The following is a 21,342-nucleotide window of genomic DNA, read 5'->3' on the forward strand; positions in this document are numbered from 1 at the left end:
ACTGTGACACATCTGCAGTGGGGTTTAGTAGCCCTACAACTAGACAATCTAACTTCTGACAGCACACATGTAAAGAAGCCAGACTGTATGTGTCAGGGACAGAGGAGCAGCCTCAACATTCATGTCACACGCTCAAAGTAAGCCTTAACTCACAGCCCATGACAGCCCCCCCACCACCACCACCACCACCACCACCTCCACCTCCCCATCCCCTCCCCTCGGCGTCCCACCCTACCTTCGGTGTGGCAAGTGGAAGACAGGATGGTGCTCGGAGGGCGGAAGAGGTACGGGAGATAACGGGAAAAACATTTCATCTTCTTCTCCGGTGCTTGCCGACGGGGTGAAGAGCGTTGCGTTGCGGGCTCCACATCCGCACTGCCTCCGCGACAGCGAGCCGGAGAGGAACCAGGGGGGTGGGGGGTGGAGGGGGAGTGTGTGTGCGGGGGTGCGGGAGGGGAGAGGGGAGAGAGGCTGCTCTGTCCGCGGCTGCAGGGGGGCTATGACAGCATCACTTTTACGCAAGGCAGGCAGGCAGGCAGGCAGGCAGGCAGGCAGGCAGGCAGGCAGCAATGTCAGCGCACCTCCGCTTCCGTGTCGGCAGCTCTGTCCGTGAATACAGATGTTTGAGGGGTGAATACAGATGTTTGAGTGAGAGCAGGGCAGGAGGGTCGTCCCTGTCCTCTCGGGAGGAGGGAGGTCAATGCATGGTGGAAGCAGCCCCCACCCCTTCGTGTTTGTTTATCAGTTTATTGGAGTGAAAAGAGCAATTATAGAGAAAAATATATATATGTATTATATCTGGGCTGCTAATCATTAAATTTATCTTCCATAAAAGCCTGCATGGTTTACAGATGTCCTGGTGTCACTGTGGTGTGCCATTATATTTGTGTTTATATCTAGAGTAAGTTTCTTTATTTAACATTTCTTTCTTTCTTTCTTTCTTTCTTTCTTTCTTTCTTTCTTTCTTTAGTTCTTTATTCTCAGTGGGAGGAAAATCAATGAGAGTAAAGAAGCAAACCCGCGATAGTTTGCTGTGTGTGATGAACATAAGACAGAACTTGATGAATCACAGACAAAACTTGTTTCAGGTTATTGATTAATTGGGGTTGGCGCCATCTTGTGGTTATCTTGGTGAACAGCAAACTAAAGTTATAATGTTGCAAAAATAAAACCAGTTATAAAACCACTGAAGGATGTTTATAAAATCGGTGATGTAGAATTTATGCTTTAAACTTTAATTTGCGGTATTAATGCACAACCATAAACAGGTTCTTACAAAGAAATTCTAAATGTAAGAAAAGGTTTAAATTCATTCATTAAATTATCAGTTTATTGGAGTGAAAAGAGTAATTATAGAGATGATTATGTTGTCGTTCCCACATTTATCTTCCATAAAAGCCTGCATGATTTACAGATGTCCTGGTGTCACTGTGGTGTGCAATTATATTTGTGTTTATATCTAGAGTAAGAGTATCTAGAGTATCTAGAGGAAAATCAGTGAGAGTAAAGAAGCAAACACACGATAGTTTGCTGTGTGTGATGAACATAAGACAGAACTTGATGAATCACAGACAAAACTTGTTTCAGGTTATTGATTAATTTGGGTTGGCGCCATCTTGTGGTTATCTTGGTGAACAGCAAACTAGAGTTATAAGATAAAATAAGATAAGATATGTGCGTGTGAGACGCACATATCTTATCTTATTTTATCATATGCACACATATGAACTTACACACACACACACACACACACTCATGCTCATTCACATCTTGACTCATTGCAATTTTTTTTCTTTGTTTTCTTGTTTATAATGTATTATTATTAAAAATCATATCTTGTAAAAAAAAGATAAAAATGCTTTTTCAACAATATTTCATATCATATCATATGTATTTTCTTTTTGTATTCGTATTGTGATTTTAAATATTAAATATTATAGAGGTGGAGGCTTCAAATAAGCCCAGTGGGCTTTCTGCCTCTTCCTGCACTGTAATATAATTTATCAATGCTACTTGTTATGTTTCAATTGTGCAAATAAACTAAACTAAACTAAACTAAAATAAGATAATCTTATTAGATAAACCTTTATTAGTCCCGCACCGGGGAAATTTACAGGATTACAGCAGCATAGATATAGTGCAAACAAGGTACATAGTAGAAAAACAAACAAACAAGTATTATAAATAAATAAGTAAGTAAGAAAAATTAAAAAAAAATCCACAATAACCAAAAATAATGTTGCAAAAATAAAACCAGTTATAAAACCACTAAAGCATGTTGAGTAGAATTTTTTTTTTTAATGCAGGACCAAAAACAGGTTCTTACAAAAAAAAATCAAAATGTAAGAAAAGGTTTAAATTCACACCTGGAATTCAACTACAAACACTACACGCAACATGATGACCTCCTAATATGTTCTTGTGTGTATTTCCTCTCCTAAATGTGTGTTTTTCCCCATATTGTGTAAATCTCGCGAGAGTTGAGTGTGAACTAATTTCAGCGGAAGTGCTCTACGAGTCTCTTTTCCGCCGGCCATAGAGGAGCAAACGGCAGGGTAAGATTTCCTGGCTGCTTATTTCATAAAGTTATCACCATCCATCCTCCCTTTGGTGTCATCGTGTATCCCTATAAACGTCTAAACACCTCGCTGACACGGTCAACATTAAACGGAGGCCTATATTGAACCCACATTGATGATATATTGGTTGTTTAAACCTCTCTCTGCTCGGGTCCCCTGTCGGTCCGTCGGTATCCGCATGTCGGCCGCTGCTAGTGGAGGCTTCATGCATGGAGCTGGTAGTCTTGTTTACAGTAAATGGGGTTTCTGTTTAGTTTGCAACTCGCTGTTTGTTTTTTATTTATTACTTATTTACTGTCCACACTGAAATGCTCTGGCTCCATCCGTCTGTGATATTATGCTAACCAAGTAGCATCATCCTGCTATGTTAGCCTTGAAGACCAGCCATGCATGACCTAGCCACCCAGCTAGTCCCTGTGTAAAGCTGGTGTGCAGACTATATATTATCACAGTAACTAGCATCTACTTGCCTACATGTTCGTGTGAAACTCCTTGTGCTGGCTGGAGTCATGTTTTCAGCAGTGTTTGAGTGACTTGTAAGCGTGTAATCCTGTAAATGCCCTGTCTTCAGTGTGTGAATGGGTTAATGATATGTATTGATGTTAAAAGAATGCAGGACATCACTTGATTTGTTTTAATCAACGTATATCAGGTGAAAGGCTTGAAATACACCAGTATTATTCGCTTCTTAACTCTGTGAAAGAGGCGCCTTTAATTTGTGTTGGTCTGTGAGGCAGTCATTTCCAGGCAGAGTTGCATTGGACTGTATAATGAGAAGTGTTTCTGATGTTTTCCAACACATTTACATCCAATGTAAGCTTTGAGCTACTGATTGGATAAAAGTGTCTACTAAATGACTAATGTAAATGTGGTCATCAACTGTTTATTAACCTGTGTGTCTTTTTTGTTTGTGTGTTCAGCATCATGAAGCTCAATCCATTTGTAACATCCTCCCGCCGCAAGAACCGCAAGAGGCATTTCAATGCCCCCTCACACATCAGGAGGAAGATCATGTCTTCCCCTCTGTCCAAGGAGCTCCGCCAGAAGTACAACGTGAGGTCAATGCCCATCCGCAAAGATGACGAAGTCCAGGTAACGTAGTTGAAATTGCTGAATGTTTCATAACTTGGCGTAAAAGAGAAAGCTGCATGTGCTTGACTTTATTGTGGTGTTCAAAAAACAGGTTGTCCGCGGACACTACAAAGGCCAGCAGATTGGCAAAGTAGTGCAGGTCTACAGGAAAAAGTACGTCATCTACATTGAGCGCGTGCAGAGAGAGAAGGCCAACGGAACCACGGTCCACGTCGGCATCCACCCGAGCAAGGTGAGACACAGTTGTGTAGATCCTCAAGTTGTGGGTCTTTCTCAGGGGAACAGGAAATTAGTGTAAAGTGTTGTATTGTTCAACACTACAGGTTCCATCGTGAAAGTCCGTGAATCGCAATCTATTTATCATTGTTAGGACCCACGCTTTTGAGAAGAGTCCCTGTTCCTTATTGGCATCTCATCTAAGTGAAGTCAAAATGGGTGTTACACAAACTTACATGAGAAACACCATTTCTCTGAGGATAACTCTAGCCTACTGTCCTTCTATTGTGTCTGGAAGTAATAGAGGAATGTTTTTTATTATATATCAGAACTTGTACGGCTGCCCCTACAGGCACTCTGCCTTAGCGTTGTAAATCATAATCATTAAAAGAATGCAGGACATCACTTGATTTGTTTTAATCAACGTATATCAGGTGAAAGGCTTGAAATACACCAGTATTATTCGCTTCTTAACTCTGTGAAAGAGGCGCCTTTAATTTGTGTTGGTCTGTGAGGCAGTCATTTTCAGGCGGAGTTCTATTGGACTGTATAATGAGAAGTGTTTCTGATGTTTTCCAACACATTCACATCATAATGTGAGACAGCTGCTTCAGCAATATCCGTTTTTCTGAAACGTTAAGCTGGTACGTCTCTTACCATCAGTTGTCGACTATATTTCTAAACTTTCATCCTCAGAAAGGTCCATCATATAATCCAACTTGAGCCCCTGTTAACGACCTTGAATTTTCAGTGTGTGGAACTAAGATTTTAAAATCAGTAAGAAACAAGGAAGGGCTAAGTGGATCTTTCAGTGATATAACACAAACTAAGGCGATGTTTAATTTAGTCAGATTGAAAAAAATAATACATTAGTAAAGCAGGTTTACTTTTTTCTAAGCAGTTTTACTTTTTTCTGCAGGAAAGTAAACGCAATGATATTTGAACATTTAAATTTAAACCACAACGTTTAACATCACTGAAGTGTCAGTTTCTCTGAAAAGTTGTATGATCGTAGGGATTAAAAGCATTTAATGAATTCAAAGATGAAGTTTACATAAAAAACAGAAGTAAAAACCTTTGTACTTTGTAGTATAATGCAATAGAACAACTTTATAATATGTTCAAAGGTTTTAAATTAAGGTAGTATTGCGTAGTAAGACACTGGTGTCAATAATGAAATGCATGATGGCTGAATAACATTTAGCTGCTTCAGGTTGTAGGTATTGTTGGCTTACTGAGAGACCTGGACAGACTTTAGCCCACATCGTTATTATTCTTAAGTCTGCCGTGCAAAAGGCCTGTTTGATGTTTTTTCCTAATTTGATTCAAGAGTCTAGGGACAGAGGGTGTCGTATGCTTAACAGATTGTAAAGCCCCCACCGGCAGATGTATATTTGGCCTTATAAACAAAATTGACTTGCCTGACGGGATGAACCATTGCCCTGGGACAATCTTAATGTTCAACCCACTGCAGCAAACCTGCCAGTCCTCTAGTTTGTCCTTTTCCACCAAGCTGTAGTGGCTTTTTTGACCCCACCACAACCTTTTCTTGTATTTCATTCATTTTAATTCTAGTTTTGTTCCGTGCAGCTGGCAGATATTTTTGTGTTCATGTTCAAATTCAAGAAGTGTTGGGCTGTAAAAAAGCTGCCAGAGATGGGGCAATATGGCTGAAATAACATGAAAAATTGGACATCAGGGAAACAAAATCAGCTTTGAGTATGTTTGAGCACCTAGCATCATTAATGTAAATAGTCCGCCCCCCTCTAGAGCCACGAGTCCTGCGGTTAGCCCCACAACAGTCACCAACTTCCCTTTGCTGGGTTAGCCTGCATTTTCCTGCCAATGGACATTAGCCATGAGCAGATAGGGGGTGAGTAGCTTTAGGTCCTAGCTGGGTTAGCTTAGCTTCTATTTTGGCTCTCCTCTCTTTTGACTCAGCTTTCAGTCCTGCAGGTCATGCGATGGAGATGAGTGTATTTAATCATATGCAATAAGTGCTCCAGTAATAATGAAGAGGAAGAAAATTAAGTCAAAATTGTAGTGATTCAAAGGAATGCTGCCATAATTGTTAGTAATGACACCTGCACTTTTCTTGTTGTGACATCTTGATATCTGCACAGAAAGGGTACTTGACAGTATTTTGGAGAACTTGACATTAATGGGTTACTCTCCATTGACTGCACTATGTAAAGTTGTGACCTTTGTAACTCCTCGTTGTCTGAAGCCTAGCTTGTGGTACCTCTTACGTTGCATTGGCTTTTAAGTTATGTATTTGTAGTTGCTGTAATGTAGTCAGTGTCTGCTTGACCAACAGACTGCTGAATGCCCACCGATAACTAGTCTAGTCATTAGAAAAATGTGTTGTGGACATAACTTTAGTGTTAAAAGTAGTTGTAAGGTCATTAGATTAGTTTCAGCCATTATTTGTCTTTCTTTATGATTTATACGATTTTCAAAGAGGCATTCCATGACTTGTTCACCAACCTACTATTTTTTTCCTTTGCAGGTCGTCATCACCAGGCTAAAGCTGGACAAGGACCGCAAGAAGATCCTGGAGCGCAAGGCCAAGTCCCGCGCTGATGGAAAGGAGAAGGGCAAATACAAGGAGGAGACCATTGAGAAGATGCAGGAGTGAAATTGATCTTTTGTTATCAATAAACTGTATAAATGGATCATACTTTGTCTCATGTTTTAGATGTTGATGTGGGATGGTTTTGTCTTTGCATGGTGTCAAATATATTTGTAGGTTAAGGAATTCATATTTCAAACATGCACACTTTGTTTCAAGTACTATTTACACCAAGATAGTTATACCCACATTACCTGTCAAACGATTTAAACATTATGAAAGGTCTGATTGTTGCCTGTCGACCTACACAACACTGTATTGTACTGCTTTTAATCCAGTGCTCAAATGAATGTTGCCACAGGTCTAGGAAAATGTTTTCATTTATGAATTCAAGCCGACAGAAGTCTGTTCTCCAGAGAAAAACATTTTGAAAGCTGATAAATTGTGCCCTTCTGTTTGAAGTGTGCATGTAAAAATGCAGAGGTGTAAAGATGTCAAAACTGAGCTGGAAAGATGATTAAAAAGGCCCAGGTGTGATATTTGCATAGAAATGACTTCATAGAAATTGGCCTCTTGGTTGAAGTCTGTCAGAAATCGTTAAACAAGGAAATTGTCTGAATGTTCCTGGTGGTTCATAAATGTGTTGCAGAATTGCTCATATTTTTTTATGGTCGCACACTAAAAATGAGTATCACCGGATTAGCTCAAAACTCAGGCAGATTTGTCTGACTTAATTCCAGAACATGTCTTCTTTCAGGATAGTAGAACAATTAAAATAAACATTTAGGTGTTTTATTTAACTAGACTTTGTCCATTTCTCCTGGATTGTTTGCCAAAAATTAGCATTATAGACAATTCCTCATTTGAATATCCAAATCTATTAACGTTTTTTACCGGAATCACCTTAAAGTGTTTTTCAAAATGTATGGTAATTTATAATACATATATTTAAAGTCTGATTTCTCTGAGTTTTTTCTCAGACTGAAATCTCGAAAAACACAAACCCTTCCAGCTTCATTTCTATCTATATCTGAAGGTTTTTACAGAAAGGTTTGTTCATATACCAATCGTAGTCTGATTTATACAACATTTCAGCCCTAAATCATGGCAAAAGTTGTTTTTTTGATTGAGTTATACAAAATGATTTCCAAAATCCCATCTGTAAAACCTTTACCTCCAATATGACAACAAAATGATACAAGAATTTTGAACCTGGTTTTAACCAATGATCGGCTTTCTGTTCTGGAAATGTTTGCAAATTAGCACATATTTCATAAAATAATGCCTTATTTGCGTATTTAAATATTAAATTTAGGGAATAAATATTATACTTATACTATAATATAATACTTATAAATATGTGTCTTAATGTCAGTAATCGACTGGTGCTATTGATGAGTTTAAATATTTTCTCTATTAACATGTAGTGTCTCCCCTTTAACACCGTTTTAAGGTTGATGTTCTATTAAAAGTAGAATGAAATCACCTTAAAGTCATATTTTGCAGATTGTTATTAACAGCAGGGGCCTGTTGCTTGTGTGATCATTTTGTCCTTTCATAAAATGACCGATAGGTGGCGCTTTTTCCCCACAGACTGAACCGTCACAAATTCTAGGAACTGCGAAATAAAAATACTCCATGACAGAACTTGAAGAGTTTAAGCACAACACCTCACCAAACACGATGACTGTCCAAGTCAAGCATGTGTTTGAACAGCTTTCTGCTACTTCTCCAATAAAAAAATAATTATATTGAAATAGTACAAACTAATGAACTAATTCATCTTCACCGTTGAATGTAATAAAAAATGAAATACTGATTTACTGGGGGAAATATGTTACATTGTAACTTTGTGTGACTTTACTAGTTTCCCTTTGTCTGGTTCATAAACATGCTCATTTCACTTCCTCCTTCTCTGGCTGACGGTCACGTGATCTCCGTCGCACTGTGGATCCTGTCTGCCAGCTGGACTGAAGTCGTCTAAAGTTTGTACTTCTGAGATATAGTCCTGCTTTCTTTTAACACCACCACCATGGCGGACTTAAGTTTCGTGATCTCCATGTCCGTGGTGACTCTGTTTTGGGGCATCGTTGGAGGAGTCGTGCCCTGGTTCATCCCTAAAGGACCCAACAGAGGGTGAGTGTGTTAGCTCCACTTTAGCTCTCAAAGGGCTACTTTGTCTCGTGACTTAGTAGTATCTGCACCGTGTATAAAGTATTCGTACTCTAAAGAAACACTTTGTGAACTTTACACACTTTACTAGTGTGTATAAGTAAGCCTGAGCCAACTAGAGCCCTTCATTCTGTGTGAGTCCACTTTTATTCTGGTGTTTATTGAGATGTATATTCTACCAATCCACATTAGTCCTTTATACAGTACCAGTCAAAAGTCTCATTCAACTACTTTGAAGAATCTAAAATAATAAAATCAATAGTTGTTAATAAAAAAAAAACAATAATCCACACCATTGGTCCCTAACTTTGTAAATATTATAATTTCTCCTCATTATGTTGACATGAAAAGATTATTTTATTTTCACGAAAAAATCTAATTACATTACCATATGTCTTCATTAGGCTTTTGAAAGCTCTTTACTTTAAGTATATATATATATAGAACCAGTCAAAAGTTTGGACACACCATCTCATTAAACTACTTTGAAGAATCTAAAATATAAAACATATTCTGGTTTGTTGAGCATTTGTTTGTTTACCACATAATTCCATATGTGTGGAATATAGTTTGGATGTCTTCAATATTAATCTACAATGTAGAAAAAAATACAAATAAAAATAAAGAAAAACCATTGAATGAGAAGGTGTGTCCAAACTTTTGACTGGTACTGTATATTTAGATACCAAAATCAAGACTAAATGTACTCCATCTCTGGAAAAAATGTGCAGAATGAAACTTCCCTTATTTGCCTGTTTGTCACTTGCGTCATGAGATCAGGCTATGTGTACAGCCTGTGATGTGTTTTAAACCCATTTATAGAGTCACTAGATGTTAAGTTTATAACTTTAAAATGTTTCTCCTATTCTCACAGAGTGATTGTCACAATGCTGGTGTTGACTGCAGTTTGCTGCTACCTGTTGTAAGTATTATCCTCCTGGAAATGTACGAGATTTTTTAACATCATGTTGTGGTGCTCTCTGTTTTAATTCATGTCATACACATGTTCACCAATACCACGTTTTTAATAAAAAAATAATGGAGGGTCATTACATTACATTACATATTACATATTAGTCATTTAGCAGACGCTTTTATCCAAAGCGACTTACAATAAGTGTATTCAACATAGGGATTCAAGAGAACTACTAGTCACCAGAAGTCATAAGTGCATCTCCTTTCTTAAACAAGCATCTAAGAGCATAAACCAGAGCAAAAGTACAGAAACAAACTAATACGAATACAATAAGTGCAACAAACTAATACAAATACAATAAGTGCAACAGACTAATACGAATACAAGGGTCAGTAAGATTCAGGTCTACAACATAAATTGCTGAAATTATCATGATTAATCCATTGACATACAATTGATTGCCATTTATTTTGGTAATTAATGAACATTAATAATTTAAGTATACAATCAGCAAAAATGACAAACTATAAATGTAACGACTTGGTTCTTTTCTTTGTCTTATTAAATAACTTTGGATTCCTGACTGTAGAATATGTTGCCTTGAGCTTTAGGAAATTGTTATGGGCATTTTTCATTATTATTTTCTGACATCATTTTCGTTTGAAGCATTAATAATGTACATCATAAATAACAAGGATTGAATATCCACACAAGTGGACATTCAATCCTATAGCTCACACTGTGGAGATATTATATTTACTCCTTTACTCCATATTAATGTGTGTGCATTATTGGCATAATAAGACATTGCTTGGCATTGCCGTTAGAACTGTTATGCATCCATATAGTAGTTCTGTCTTGTTATAAGTTATTTATATTCACAATTAGGTGCAAGTGGGCCTTTGGTGTCAGGTTACATGTGAGATGGGCAAATAGCCGAGTAGAGACAAAGTAGTGTTGCAGCCAAGTGAAGTTATTTTCCAAAATGCCCTCAGTTTGATGCTGAAGGTTTGGGCCTAATTACAGAATTAGCTTTTTTTAGAAAATAGGAAATGATCCACGTAACTTAGCTTGAAAGGGTGTGTTTTAAATTGTACATTTTTGTTGCATAGTTGCTTTGTATTGACACACGTGATCTTAACATCCTATCTGTCCATCAGCTGGTTGATAGCAATTCTGGCCCAGCTGAACCCACTTTTTGGACCCAGTCTGTCCACTGACACCATCTGGTACCTGAACTATCACTGGCAGTAATTTACTCTGCCAGGACTCCTGACCATGCAGGTAAACTTCTTCCTCTGAAAGAGGAAAGTATTGAGCCTACATTTGATGTCGTGCCTTTTATAGCTCATATAGACTGTACTTATGTGGAGCCTATAGATAATGTATGTATGTTGTTTGTTTCTCTAAAACTTTGTTTATTCTAATTTCTTCCAGCAGGGGAAGACCTGACACGGCTGCATACCAATAGAAGTTTTCTTCTCACTTCATGCAGAGATCATTCCCTCTGAATCGCCTTAAGCTCAGACTCCTGTCTGTGGACAGAGTGACGCCCACACTGGTGCCTTGTACAAAAAATGTTTCCCCAAGTACTTCCTGAGAGATCTCACTGAATGTGCTTTACTTTAAATTAAAACAACCTTCACTTGTTGATTGGTTTATATGTTATGTATATCCTGTTCATTGCTATTGTTAAGATCAATGACTGTGCCGGTTGATGTGTGTTTGATGTGATCTTGTTTTGTCTCGTAATATTAATGATGGATGAAATGAATTCAATAGCTGTTAATAAAAAAACAAAAACAATAATCCACACCATTGGTCCATAACTTTGTAAATGTTATAATTTCTCCTAACTTCTCCTCATTATGTAAAGATTTTTTTCATTTTATTTTCACGAAAAAATCTAATAACATTACCATATATGTCTTTATTAGGCTATATTATTATTATAAGTACAGTACCAGTCAAAAGTTTGTTCACACCTTCTCATTCAACTACTTTGAAGAATCTAAAATATAAAACATATTCTGGTTTGTTGGGCATTTGTTTGTTTACCACATAATTCCATATGTGTGGAATATAGTTTGGATGTCTTCAATATTAATCTACAATGTAGAAAAAAATACAAATAAAAATAAAGAAAAACCATTGAATGAGAAGGTGTGTCCAAACTTTTGACTGCTACTGTATATAAATGTGTCTTAATTTCAGTGCATTTTGGTAAACATTTTTTTTTTCAGGCTGCATATAAATATACATTTGATTATTTATTGCTTTATATAGAGAACATGATGTATTAATCAGTCTGGTTTGTTTTTAATACTATGAAACGCTCAAAACGGGCTTCCTGCTTTCCGTAGTTTGAGCCGTCTGCGTTGGCAACATGGCTTCCTCAGACGTCCACGTCCGAATATGTGAACAAGAAATCCTCAAATATGACCTGGAAATCAAAGCTCTCATCCAGGTGCGCCTATTTCTTCAGTAAGGTGACTTTGCGCCATGTGCGGACACGCTGGTTCTTTGGCTTGTCATTCATGCGGTCGGCTCCAGCTGCAGACAGCCGGCGACCCGATCCCGGTCTCTCTCAGGATGAGGCGCCGCTATCAGGAGAGCAAAGGTGCCAAATGTGCTCCCTGATAAGGTAATTGTATCCAGTGGGAAATCACAAATACAGTAAATAGAGGAAAATTGGTCTAATGTTACCAGTGTGGTAAATTGGCTTTAATCCAAGTCAGGAGATGATTTATATTTCCACAGATTTCCACTAGGATCAATGTGCTTTACATAAGAATAATCTTTTCCAAATTTGAATAGCCTTTTCCCACTAACTTTTATTTTATTGACTTATTTTTTTGTATATTTGTAATGATTTAGTTCCCACAAATGCTTCTCTTGACCATTTTTATATCATTTTACATCCAATACTTTTTCGTTTCTTTACTGTTCTTTCAGAAAAAAACAATGACTCTAAAGGATTATTTGGACTGTGGGAAATTGCAATTAATTGATAATGCAAATTATCATTCCAGGCCTAGAGTTGCTTTGTGTCCCATGTTGACAGATTAATCCCAGCCAACAGAACGATGCACCTCTTGCTTACAGAGTCCCAATGGTAGTTCATCCTGAGAGAACAGCTCAAACTGGGACAACACTGGTCATCCAGCAGAGCGGCTTTGCAGTTACAAATAAGAGTAACGTGGTGATAAAAACATATGCACGTGTCTTTCTCATCCTTGTTTTGATGTCTCACCAGGACGTTACTGAGTGCACAGGCCCTCAAAGCAAGCTGACAGAGCTGAACGCGGATGTGAAAAAGAGTTTCCACAATCTCAGGTTGCGGATTCAGGTAAAAAAAACGCTCTTTTTGAATGTCTATGCAAACACGACAGAACCCAATTATGGGCTCTGTACCAACCACTTTCATCTGGTTGTATGATAATCAATGGTACAAAAAATATTTTTGTTCCACTTTGACAGGATTTTGAGCAGATAGCTATGGAGCAGGACAAAGAGTCAGACAAGCAAGCTCTGATCAGTCAGGTAGACGGACACAGAAAACAGATGCTGAGGTAATGTCTATATCCCTGTGCTGTATAAATGTGAACTGTTGTCACATTTCTGAGTTGATAATGCTGCCAGACTGGTGGGACAGAAGCATGTGCGAATCGCCTGCTTAAACTTGCATAATGTATACTTTATTACATTTTTCATATATATTGTTATTTATGGCTGTGTTTGCAGCAACCAGACTGGTTGGAGGAAAGCCAACCTGGCCAGCAAACTGTCCATAGACAATATGGAAAAGCAGGCACTTCTTCATGGAGCAGAAGGTGGTTTGAGACAGAGGTGAGTTGATGTGTGCTACTTACTCTTAAATGAGATGCATTCAGAGGATCAGCTTAGTGGCAAAGTATTCTCAAACAACAAATCAAATCCTCTCAATATTGTATTTAAAATGTGCATTGTTTTTACATTCTTTTAGTCATTTTAATAGAGTACATTCATTTTGTTCTAGGACTTGTATAACAGTTGCATCTTCTATCTTGTTCTCAGGAAGATGACCAAAGAGGGTCTGGCCCAGACAACCAGTGACATTACAGAGAATCTTATGAGCATCAGCCGGATGATGGCGCAGCAGGTTCAGCAGAGTGAGGAGACCATGACGTCACTAGGTTGGTGAACAAACACGTGATGTAAAGAGTGTGTTAACAATGTGTTGGCAAAATGTATTATTATGTCATTTCTACCACAGGTATTTATTTACTTAAAATGTGATCATTTTGTTGAACTTTCTTGATTCAGTTATAAAAGGCATTAAGGGGTAGCTGCTCCTGTGGTTGTTTAGTGAGCCTCCTACTCTGTCAATGTGTAGCCTGCCGTTGATACTTACCCTAGGTTGGGGGTAAAAACTTAAAGAAGACTTAAATAGATGCACACTGTCTAAAATGTCTATCCATTAATAGTCTATCTTTTCTTTGCAGCAACCTCCTCAAGGACAATCCAAGAGACCAATGAGGAGTTTAAGACCATGACGGGAACCATCCAGCTCGGGAGGAAACTCATCACCAAGTACAACCGCAGAGAGCTCACTGACAAACTGCTCATCTTCCTGGCGCTCGCCCTCTTCCTCGCCACAGTTCTCTACATCCTCAAGAAGAGACTGTTCCCCTTCCTATAGACCAGGTACCTTTCTAAGGAGCTCTCCCATAACAACATACAGCACTTTCCATGGTCAGCGCAAACGATTTAAACAACCCTGACTGCCGCGTGTCATATTACACACACATTACACAACAGTGTCTGCTCGGTGGAATGTGGACTGCTCACTGTGCTGAACTTTGACGCTGCCGAGGGTGAAATATTGTCCACAAAGAGTGAAGATAAACCTATAGTCCCGTGCAGCGTTTTATTTATTGAGAAGGTTTTGGTTCCATACGGAAGGAATAATTCATAATTCAGAGGGGAAAAGAAAATGTATGTGTTGGTGACACAAAATGTGTCACACATCCATTTTTGGTTAGTGTGACTTTAATGAAATCAATTGTGAGAGGAGAGTGGCGACCAATAATGATCCTTTTACATTCCTGTGGAGGATATCCAGTACGGTTCGGTTTTCACTACAATATATTCCCGTAACAAAGCTGTAGTTTGTGTGTGTGTGTGTGTGTGTGTGTGTGTGTGTGTGTGTGTGTGTGTGTGTGTGTGTGTGTGTGTGTGTGTGTGTGTGTGTGTGTGTTTGTTAAATATATATATATATATTTTATATATATAAACTGCTCATCTTCCTGGCGGTCGCCCTCTTCCTCGCCACAGTTGTATTTAAAAAAAAAAAACAGCACTTAAGTACTAAAGTCACCGTGCTTCAGATGATGTCATGACTGCAGATAATGTGCTGAATTCAGTAAAACTGATTCATACAAAAAATGTCTAAGAAAAATAACGTCAACAGAATTTCAGTGGAATCTGATGATCACAAAACAAGTGCCACTATTCATTTCAGCTCAACAAGCTTTTATTCAGCTGCATGTCGTTAAATATTATAGTATTATAAAACGCTTTTAATAACCATTCATCAACAGTACTGTTAAATCTACCAATATAAAGGACGTTTATTGTGGGAAAATTATTAGGACTTAAAAAAACATACAGAAACTTCCTATATTCCTCACTAACAGATCTTTTAACCAAAATGCTTTTCATCACCTGATATTATTAATTAATTGTGCAAATGATGTACAAGCACTGTGTTTAATTGTTATTTATATGGTTTAGTGTGATGTATAATTTATTATAGCATTATAGTGACTTAATGCTACTTTTTGCCAATAGAATATTGAAATGGCTTTTAACTTTGATACAAGCCCAACTGTTTGTGTTTTACCAGCTGGAAATCAAAACAGTGTTTTTACTTGTATACAGTACCAGTCAAAAGTTTGGACACACCTTCTCATTCAATGGTTTTTCTTTATTTTTATTTTTATTTTTTTCTACATTGTAGATTAATATTGAAGACATCCAAACTATGAAGGAACACATATGGAATTATGTGGTCAACAAACAAATGCTCAACAAACCAGAATATGTTTTATATTTTAGATTCTTCAAAGTAGTTGAATGAGAAGGTGTGTCCAAACTTTTGACTGGTACTGTATGTGCACTTCATATTGTCCCTATGTTTTATTGATTTAGCGAGCAAACAAAAAAGGGGAAAAAATAAAAAGGTGCACACCTCCCTCCATCTCCGCCGTTGTTAGCTTGACTCTGGTCCGCAGCGGAGCAGAAAAGCTCAGAGAAGCAGCGGTGTTCATCACACTGGCAGAGATAGAACAGCATGCATCCCTGCCTTTCTTCAGATAAGACCCGGAAAAGCAGATTATTCCAACCTGTTTCCCTCTCCCTTTCCAGTGTGGGTGGAGGACGAGGGGGGGTATTTTTAGCTTTGTGTGGTGCTCTTATCTGACGTTGCCTTTTCAACACCTTGGAGGAGAGGGTGGCCAGAGGAGCTACATGACCTTGCTACCCTCTCTGCAATTGCCTGGCATTGCCATTTTGTTTGCTATATGTTAATGTTGTCAATAAACCTAAAGTCTTCTGGCTTGATGTTTGACATGTTTCTCAAACGTGTGTTTGTGAGGGTGTATTGTTTAAAATGAGATGAGACAACAGAGTGTGTGTGGAGAGACCTGAGAGATGCATAAGCGTCTCTTACTCGTGTAAAGTGGTGGCAGTCGGGCAGAGCTAGCCTGTTCATATAACTGCACACTTAGACAAGGCCTCTGGCTCTCTGTCAAGCAAATGGGACTATTCTTGCATTTAGCACCGTGATAGTGTCAATCAAGTGTTTGGGTTTGTTTCCTGACAAGTGGACTGGGGGTCTCACGGGAGAGATACTTCAACACACTGATGCCATAAACAACCAGACGGAATCTCTGCAACTCTGCATTCCTTTAGTGATTTCTACAGCTGAAGTTGTTCAGTTATTTATCTGACTGTTACATATTTTGTCCGTGCATTCTCACTGTGAGCCCGGTTAAACTTGGTTAATTCTCAAATAGAACAAGTGATTTAGCAAGACAGATTTTACTTTTTTGTCAAAACAGGAGTCTTTAACATTTAAGTATACTTTCCAAAAATAGACTAATATCTTGGATCAGATAACATCTTGAATTGGTCATATTTACAAATACAGAGAAAAAGACGCTGACTTTCAGGATAGCTTTTGTCAAATTTAATAGAATATGCTTCTACACAAAATACAGTAAATTAAAACCAAAACGTTTGTAGTTTCACTGAATTAAATACAGCATTTCCTCAGCAGACCTTGATTGAATGAAATTTAATACAGGTCAAGGTCATGGCTCACAGCCATCTATGTCAAAGCAACTTTAAACATGGGTGTTGAGTGTACACATGGCTGACAGCAGGTTGTTAAAAGTGTAAACTTTTTACAACCTTTTAACCTTGTTTAGGCATATTGAAGGAAGCTTCTTAATAGCCACTTCAACATTTTAACCAGACATAAACCACATGAGAGTTGTACAGATTTTAAGTTCCAGTTCAACCATTATATGACCATAGTTCACTTTAACACATTATATACTTTTGTTATATATTTTCATTTTTTGTTTTATGATTTAGGGAATGAAAATCAGAGGCAATTATTAAGCTTAACAACTTCAAGACTTATGATTAAATAGTTGCATGTCAGCAACAAACAGTAATAATAACAATAATGATATCCGTATAGAATTAATCAATTTAGTCTTAATTTACAATTGGTTGAATTCTTCATTGTAGCAATGAGAAAGTTCTGTCTGTAGTTACAGCTCACATTTAGGCATTGTGTTAGGAAGAAAGAAGGCACAAATATTTTTAGATTCAACATTTAAAATTGACATTAGAACTGTGTTTGCCAACTATTTCTTTATTTTTCAAATTACACATACAAAGTTAATGTCACTGAAATAAATAAAAAATATAGATAATTCAAACTAAAATTGTGATGCAAACAAAACTACCAAAAGTAACTAATTAAATATAAGAGAAGTTACACAAACTCCGCAAAGTCTTGACACATTTGAGAAAATAAAAATGCATGCAGTCAGAAAAACAATCCCTGAATAGGGAACACACTTATCTAATAGTTTACCATGTCCTAATGCCATGTAACGAAGACACCCCGTTACTGGAGGAAAACGTGTTCTGGACAGTATTCAGGTCCCCTACCCCAAAGTTCATGTAGTTCCCGTTGCTGGAGGTTCCCTGCATGGTTTGCATCGTGGCTGCAGGGTAATTACACGCATAGTTTGTGTTGCAGCCGGGGCCGGTGTAGTTACTGAAAGCTGGATAGTTGTTATAAGAGAAATGACCGATGTGGCCCATATTATACGAGGGGTTGTAGGTGGCTGTGTCTGCAGCCAGGCAAGGCTTCCCATCCCGCACCAGCACCGGCACCGACACCCTCCTGGGCGGCGGCAGAGACACCATCTCCAGGCTCTGGTCCTGCCTCTGCCGCTTGCACTTGTACCTCCTGTTCTGGAACCAGATCTTGACTTGGGTCGGGGTGAGTTTGAGCACCCCGGCCAGGTGGTCTCTCTCCGGGGCGGACAGGTATCTCTGCTGCTTGAAGCGGCGCTCCAGCTCGTACACCTGCGCCTGCGAGAAGAGGACCCGAGGCTTTCTGCGTCTCCGAGGCTTGGCTCGGTCTGGGTCGTCGGGTTTTAGGTCCTCCACGGGCTCGGTTTGAGGACTAAACTCCTCTGATCGCACCAGACAGAAAGAAAGGATGAATATATACAAAAGTGCCTTATTAACAGAGGGGCTGGTGGATATTTATTAGAGCTATACTGTACTACTGTCCAATAATAATAATAATAACAGTAGTAGCCTGTATTGGTTTTATTATATTACTTAGCCTCGTATGGTTAATGTTGAATAATTCTGCCATTTGGTAATTCAGTTTATTTGGCCGCCCATGATGCATTCAGTGTGTTTTAGAAAAAAATCTAACAGGCCTACAACAAAATGATAACCATAAACTCAACTTTTATATTTGTTTAAATTTGAAAAAGCCAGTTTCAAAGCCAGTGTTCTCTCCTGTATGTCCTACGTGTTGCTTTAATGAAGTTGTTTTTGGATCATCTGATGCACTTTGCACTAATCAAAGAGCACGAGCCTGTGGGCCTCATTTTTCTTTCACAGGCCTGCAAATCAAATTGTTCTCATCAGCTCACCTTTTCTACGTTTCCCCTCAAACGCGTCTGGTTTCCCATCCTTAACTATATCCATCTCCATGAGGGGTTTCCCATAAAAGGCAGTGGCAAAGTTGAGTGCATTGCCTCTGCCGGCTCTGGACTCGTGGAGGTCTTCCCCAAACAGCGAGGCGGCGGCGGTGGACGACATGTCCCGGAGAGGCTCCTGCTTCAGGCGGGCCGCCAGCATGCAGGAGGAGGAGGAGGAGGAGGAGGAGGAGGAGGAAGAGGAGGAGGTCGACACGGTGCAGCAGTCCATACGAGAAGAAACGTCCAGAGAAGACACCATAACGTCATGAGTGTGCTCCAGGTTTAATATATCCTTTACAGAGAAGGGAGTGGACGTGCTGCTGGGGCTGGGAAACATTGCCAAGAACTGAGAAAAAAAATACTATTAACCTGTCACATGGACCTAACAAAGAAATGCGTCAATAAACTCCCTCTCCTTCCTGGCAATATTTACTGGATTTAAGTATTAGTTTGGTATAGCAGACTGATCTTGAGTGAAGTGTGCATTTTGAATGTCAACTCTGGCTCCTAACTTTTTTCTTGGCCTCCCTCTCCTCCCGGTGACGCAGAGAGGGAGGTGGGACCCTCTGTATGGAGCCACTGGTACTCCCATTTCTATGACGTAAAGTGATGTCTGGTACATGTACATCTACATGTGTTCAATCACTGCAAACTTACCACACCAGCTCAGACCTATTTATTCTCTTTCCAAAGAAAGCATTTGGTACATCAGCCATTTACTTGATCCTGGTGGAAATATTAGTCTACGTTGTTTTAGGATAATCTTGATTTAAAAACTTAATAAATTGAGTGAAACTTGATAAATAACTTTTTAGATGGTTATTTTTCACTTGTAAGTCCTTACTGCACAATACAAACACGTCTCCAGTTAATTCTACAAACCCAGCATTTGGACGGATGTTTACACAACATTCAAGTACCAAGAGAACTGATTTATCTAACTGCATCAACATCACACATCTATAATGGTAACCAATGAGTCAAAACGTGCAACATTTGGGTTACTGGGAGGAATTAAAAAAAGGGGGCTTAATGTGTCTGATATGCCTGATCGTGCGTGTGTTTGGGGTGTCGGGCCCTTCCCTCATCCGACGGGAAGCGGAGTAGACGAGCGTGGAGTAACCTAACAGGGGCCAGACAGCAGGTTTGGGTCCCTGAACACGGAACCTGAAACCAGCAGCGACACACTCTGCTGTCTGCCTCCGAGAGAATCTGGAGCCACTGTCTGCGTTATCAGGACGTGATAACAGATGACAACAAACCTGCACACACACTCCCACCCACGCTGCAGGCCCTTAGGATGTGTCATATATGACACCCGAGATTTAACCTAGAAAACAGACACATTTTTTTATTGCTTTTACGCTTTAACTTTAGCAGATTTCGCTGACTTTTTTTTGTTCAATACCAAGACCAGCAATCAGCTTTAAATTCCAATGAAGAAAACACTTTTTTTTTTTATTTCTCCATGCCTAAATGAGATACCAAATTGAACAATCAGTAGTATGGATCAGTAATGACAAAGCACACATTTCGCCGGACAGCAGTAAAATGGAGACAACTGTGCGTAATGACGCATAACCTACACTTGTGTGTGTGTGTGTGTGTGTGTGTGTGTGTGTGTGTGTGTGTGTGCCCCCCCCCCCCACTGTTGGCACTAAACCTGCTATTAATGCCTGTGGAGACGGTCACAGGAGACAGACAGTATTATCGTTTGTTTTATCTACAGCGTTTAGCACAGCCACGGGGTAAATGGGTCCCCCTGTCTCCGACCTAGCGATGGTGTTTATAGTTTTAAAGACTATTTGTGCGCTTGGAGAGCTGATGAATGGCTGTGCGCTCTTTCTCAGGCGCAGCGAGAGTCAACACTGGCCCTGCTCTCGCTGTAATAATTGGCGAAATAAAGTAAACGCACGGGGGAGGGGCGGGGGCCAAAAGACACGAGGAAGATGTGTTCATCGTGATTGAATCCACTGCTTTAGACTGTAAAGTTCCACTGTGTTCTGTCAGTAATTGTGAAGAGAAATTCAAAAGATGAATCATCTGGAATGATAAATCATCCACCAAATTGAACACGTCCTCAGTTCTCCCCGAGAGTAAACTGTTCAGTCAGCTGTAAATTGAACATGACAGGTCTGGCATGTGTTTCATATCCCTAATGCCTCGCCCCTTTGACCTGTCTCTCTGCAGCACATCTCCAGCTCAGATAAAGCTTCAGATAAGGTTGCTTAAAAACTTCCGCTGCATGAACGTGTGGGTATTTTGAGGGTTGGAGTTTTGGAGCCTATCGTGTGTGTGTGCGTGTGTGTGTGTGTGTGTGTGTGTGTGTGTGTGTGTGTGTGTGTGTGTGTGTGTGTGTGTGTGTGTGTGTGTGTGTGTGTGTGTGTGTGTGTGTGTGTGTGTGTGTGTGTGTGTGTGTGTGTGTGTCTGTGTCTGTGTGTGTGTGTGTGTGTGTGTGTGTGTGTGTGTGTGTGTGTCCGTGTCTGTGTCTGTGTGTGTGTGTGTCTGTGT

The 21,342-nt window shown here is 39.3% G+C and overlaps 5 protein-coding genes across 6 annotated transcripts in view; 3 read left to right on the forward strand and 2 right to left on the reverse strand.

Annotated features, from left to right (window-relative positions):
* ppp2r2ba (protein phosphatase 2, regulatory subunit B, beta a) overlaps window positions 1–363 on the reverse strand; it is a 37,419-nt gene extending 37,056 nt beyond the window's left edge. Inside the window, exon 1 of the mRNA XM_054597278.1 lies at window positions 236–363. Within this exon, the coding sequence (XP_054453253.1) occupies window positions 236–314 (79 nt within the window). The 5' untranslated portion in view covers window positions 315–363. The remainder of the gene's footprint in view (window positions 1–235) is intronic.
* A 2,106-nt stretch (window positions 364–2,469) lies between these two features.
* On the forward strand, window positions 2,470–6,562 carry rpl26 (ribosomal protein L26). Its single transcript, XM_054597300.1, has 4 exons — window positions 2,470–2,555; window positions 3,500–3,671; window positions 3,763–3,903; window positions 6,397–6,562. The coding sequence occupies exons 2-4, from the start codon at window positions 3,504–3,506 to the stop codon at window positions 6,523–6,525; spliced, it is 438 nt and encodes a 145-aa protein (XP_054453275.1). The 5' UTR covers window positions 2,470–2,555; window positions 3,500–3,503; the 3' UTR covers window positions 6,526–6,562.
* Window positions 6,563–8,353: 1,791 nt separating this feature from the next.
* atp6v0e1 (ATPase H+ transporting V0 subunit e1) lies at window positions 8,354–11,360 on the forward strand. 2 transcript variants are annotated; one of them, XM_054597565.1, is made up of 4 exons: window positions 8,354–8,595; window positions 9,506–9,553; window positions 10,708–10,831; window positions 10,988–11,360. In XM_054597565.1, the coding sequence occupies exons 1-3, from the start codon at window positions 8,492–8,494 to the stop codon at window positions 10,799–10,801; spliced, it is 246 nt and encodes an 81-aa protein (XP_054453540.1). In that variant the 5' UTR covers window positions 8,354–8,491; the 3' UTR covers window positions 10,802–10,831; window positions 10,988–11,360. The 2 variants fall into 2 exon arrangements, with proteins under 2 accessions (XP_054453540.1, XP_054453539.1); XM_054597564.1 differs by having other exon boundaries at window positions 8,356–8,595; window positions 10,985–11,360.
* A 573-nt stretch (window positions 11,361–11,933) lies between these two features.
* Window positions 11,934–14,323, forward strand: LOC129090387 (vesicle transport protein SEC20-like). The gene is made up of 6 exons (XM_054598030.1): window positions 11,934–12,014; window positions 12,804–12,896; window positions 13,028–13,119; window positions 13,292–13,396; window positions 13,604–13,722; window positions 14,032–14,323. The coding sequence occupies exons 1-6, from the start codon at window positions 11,934–11,936 to the stop codon at window positions 14,226–14,228; spliced, it is 687 nt and encodes a 228-aa protein (XP_054454005.1). The 3' UTR covers window positions 14,229–14,323.
* Window positions 14,324–17,695: 3,372 nt separating this feature from the next.
* nkx2.5 (NK2 homeobox 5) lies at window positions 17,696–19,168 on the reverse strand. Its single transcript, XM_054598106.1, has 2 exons — window positions 18,784–19,168; window positions 17,696–18,309 (listed from the first exon to the last, which is right to left on the reverse strand). Exons 1-2 carry the CDS (start codon window positions 19,166–19,168, stop codon window positions 17,696–17,698), a joined length of 999 nt encoding a protein of 332 aa, XP_054454081.1.
* Between the last annotated feature and the right edge of the window lie 2,174 nt (window positions 19,169–21,342).

This window comes from Anoplopoma fimbria, chromosome 4 (genome assembly GCF_027596085.1).
Source record: "Anoplopoma fimbria isolate UVic2021 breed Golden Eagle Sablefish chromosome 4, Afim_UVic_2022, whole genome shotgun sequence".
NCBI classification, from domain to species: Eukaryota; Metazoa; Chordata; class Actinopteri; order Perciformes; family Anoplopomatidae; genus Anoplopoma; species Anoplopoma fimbria.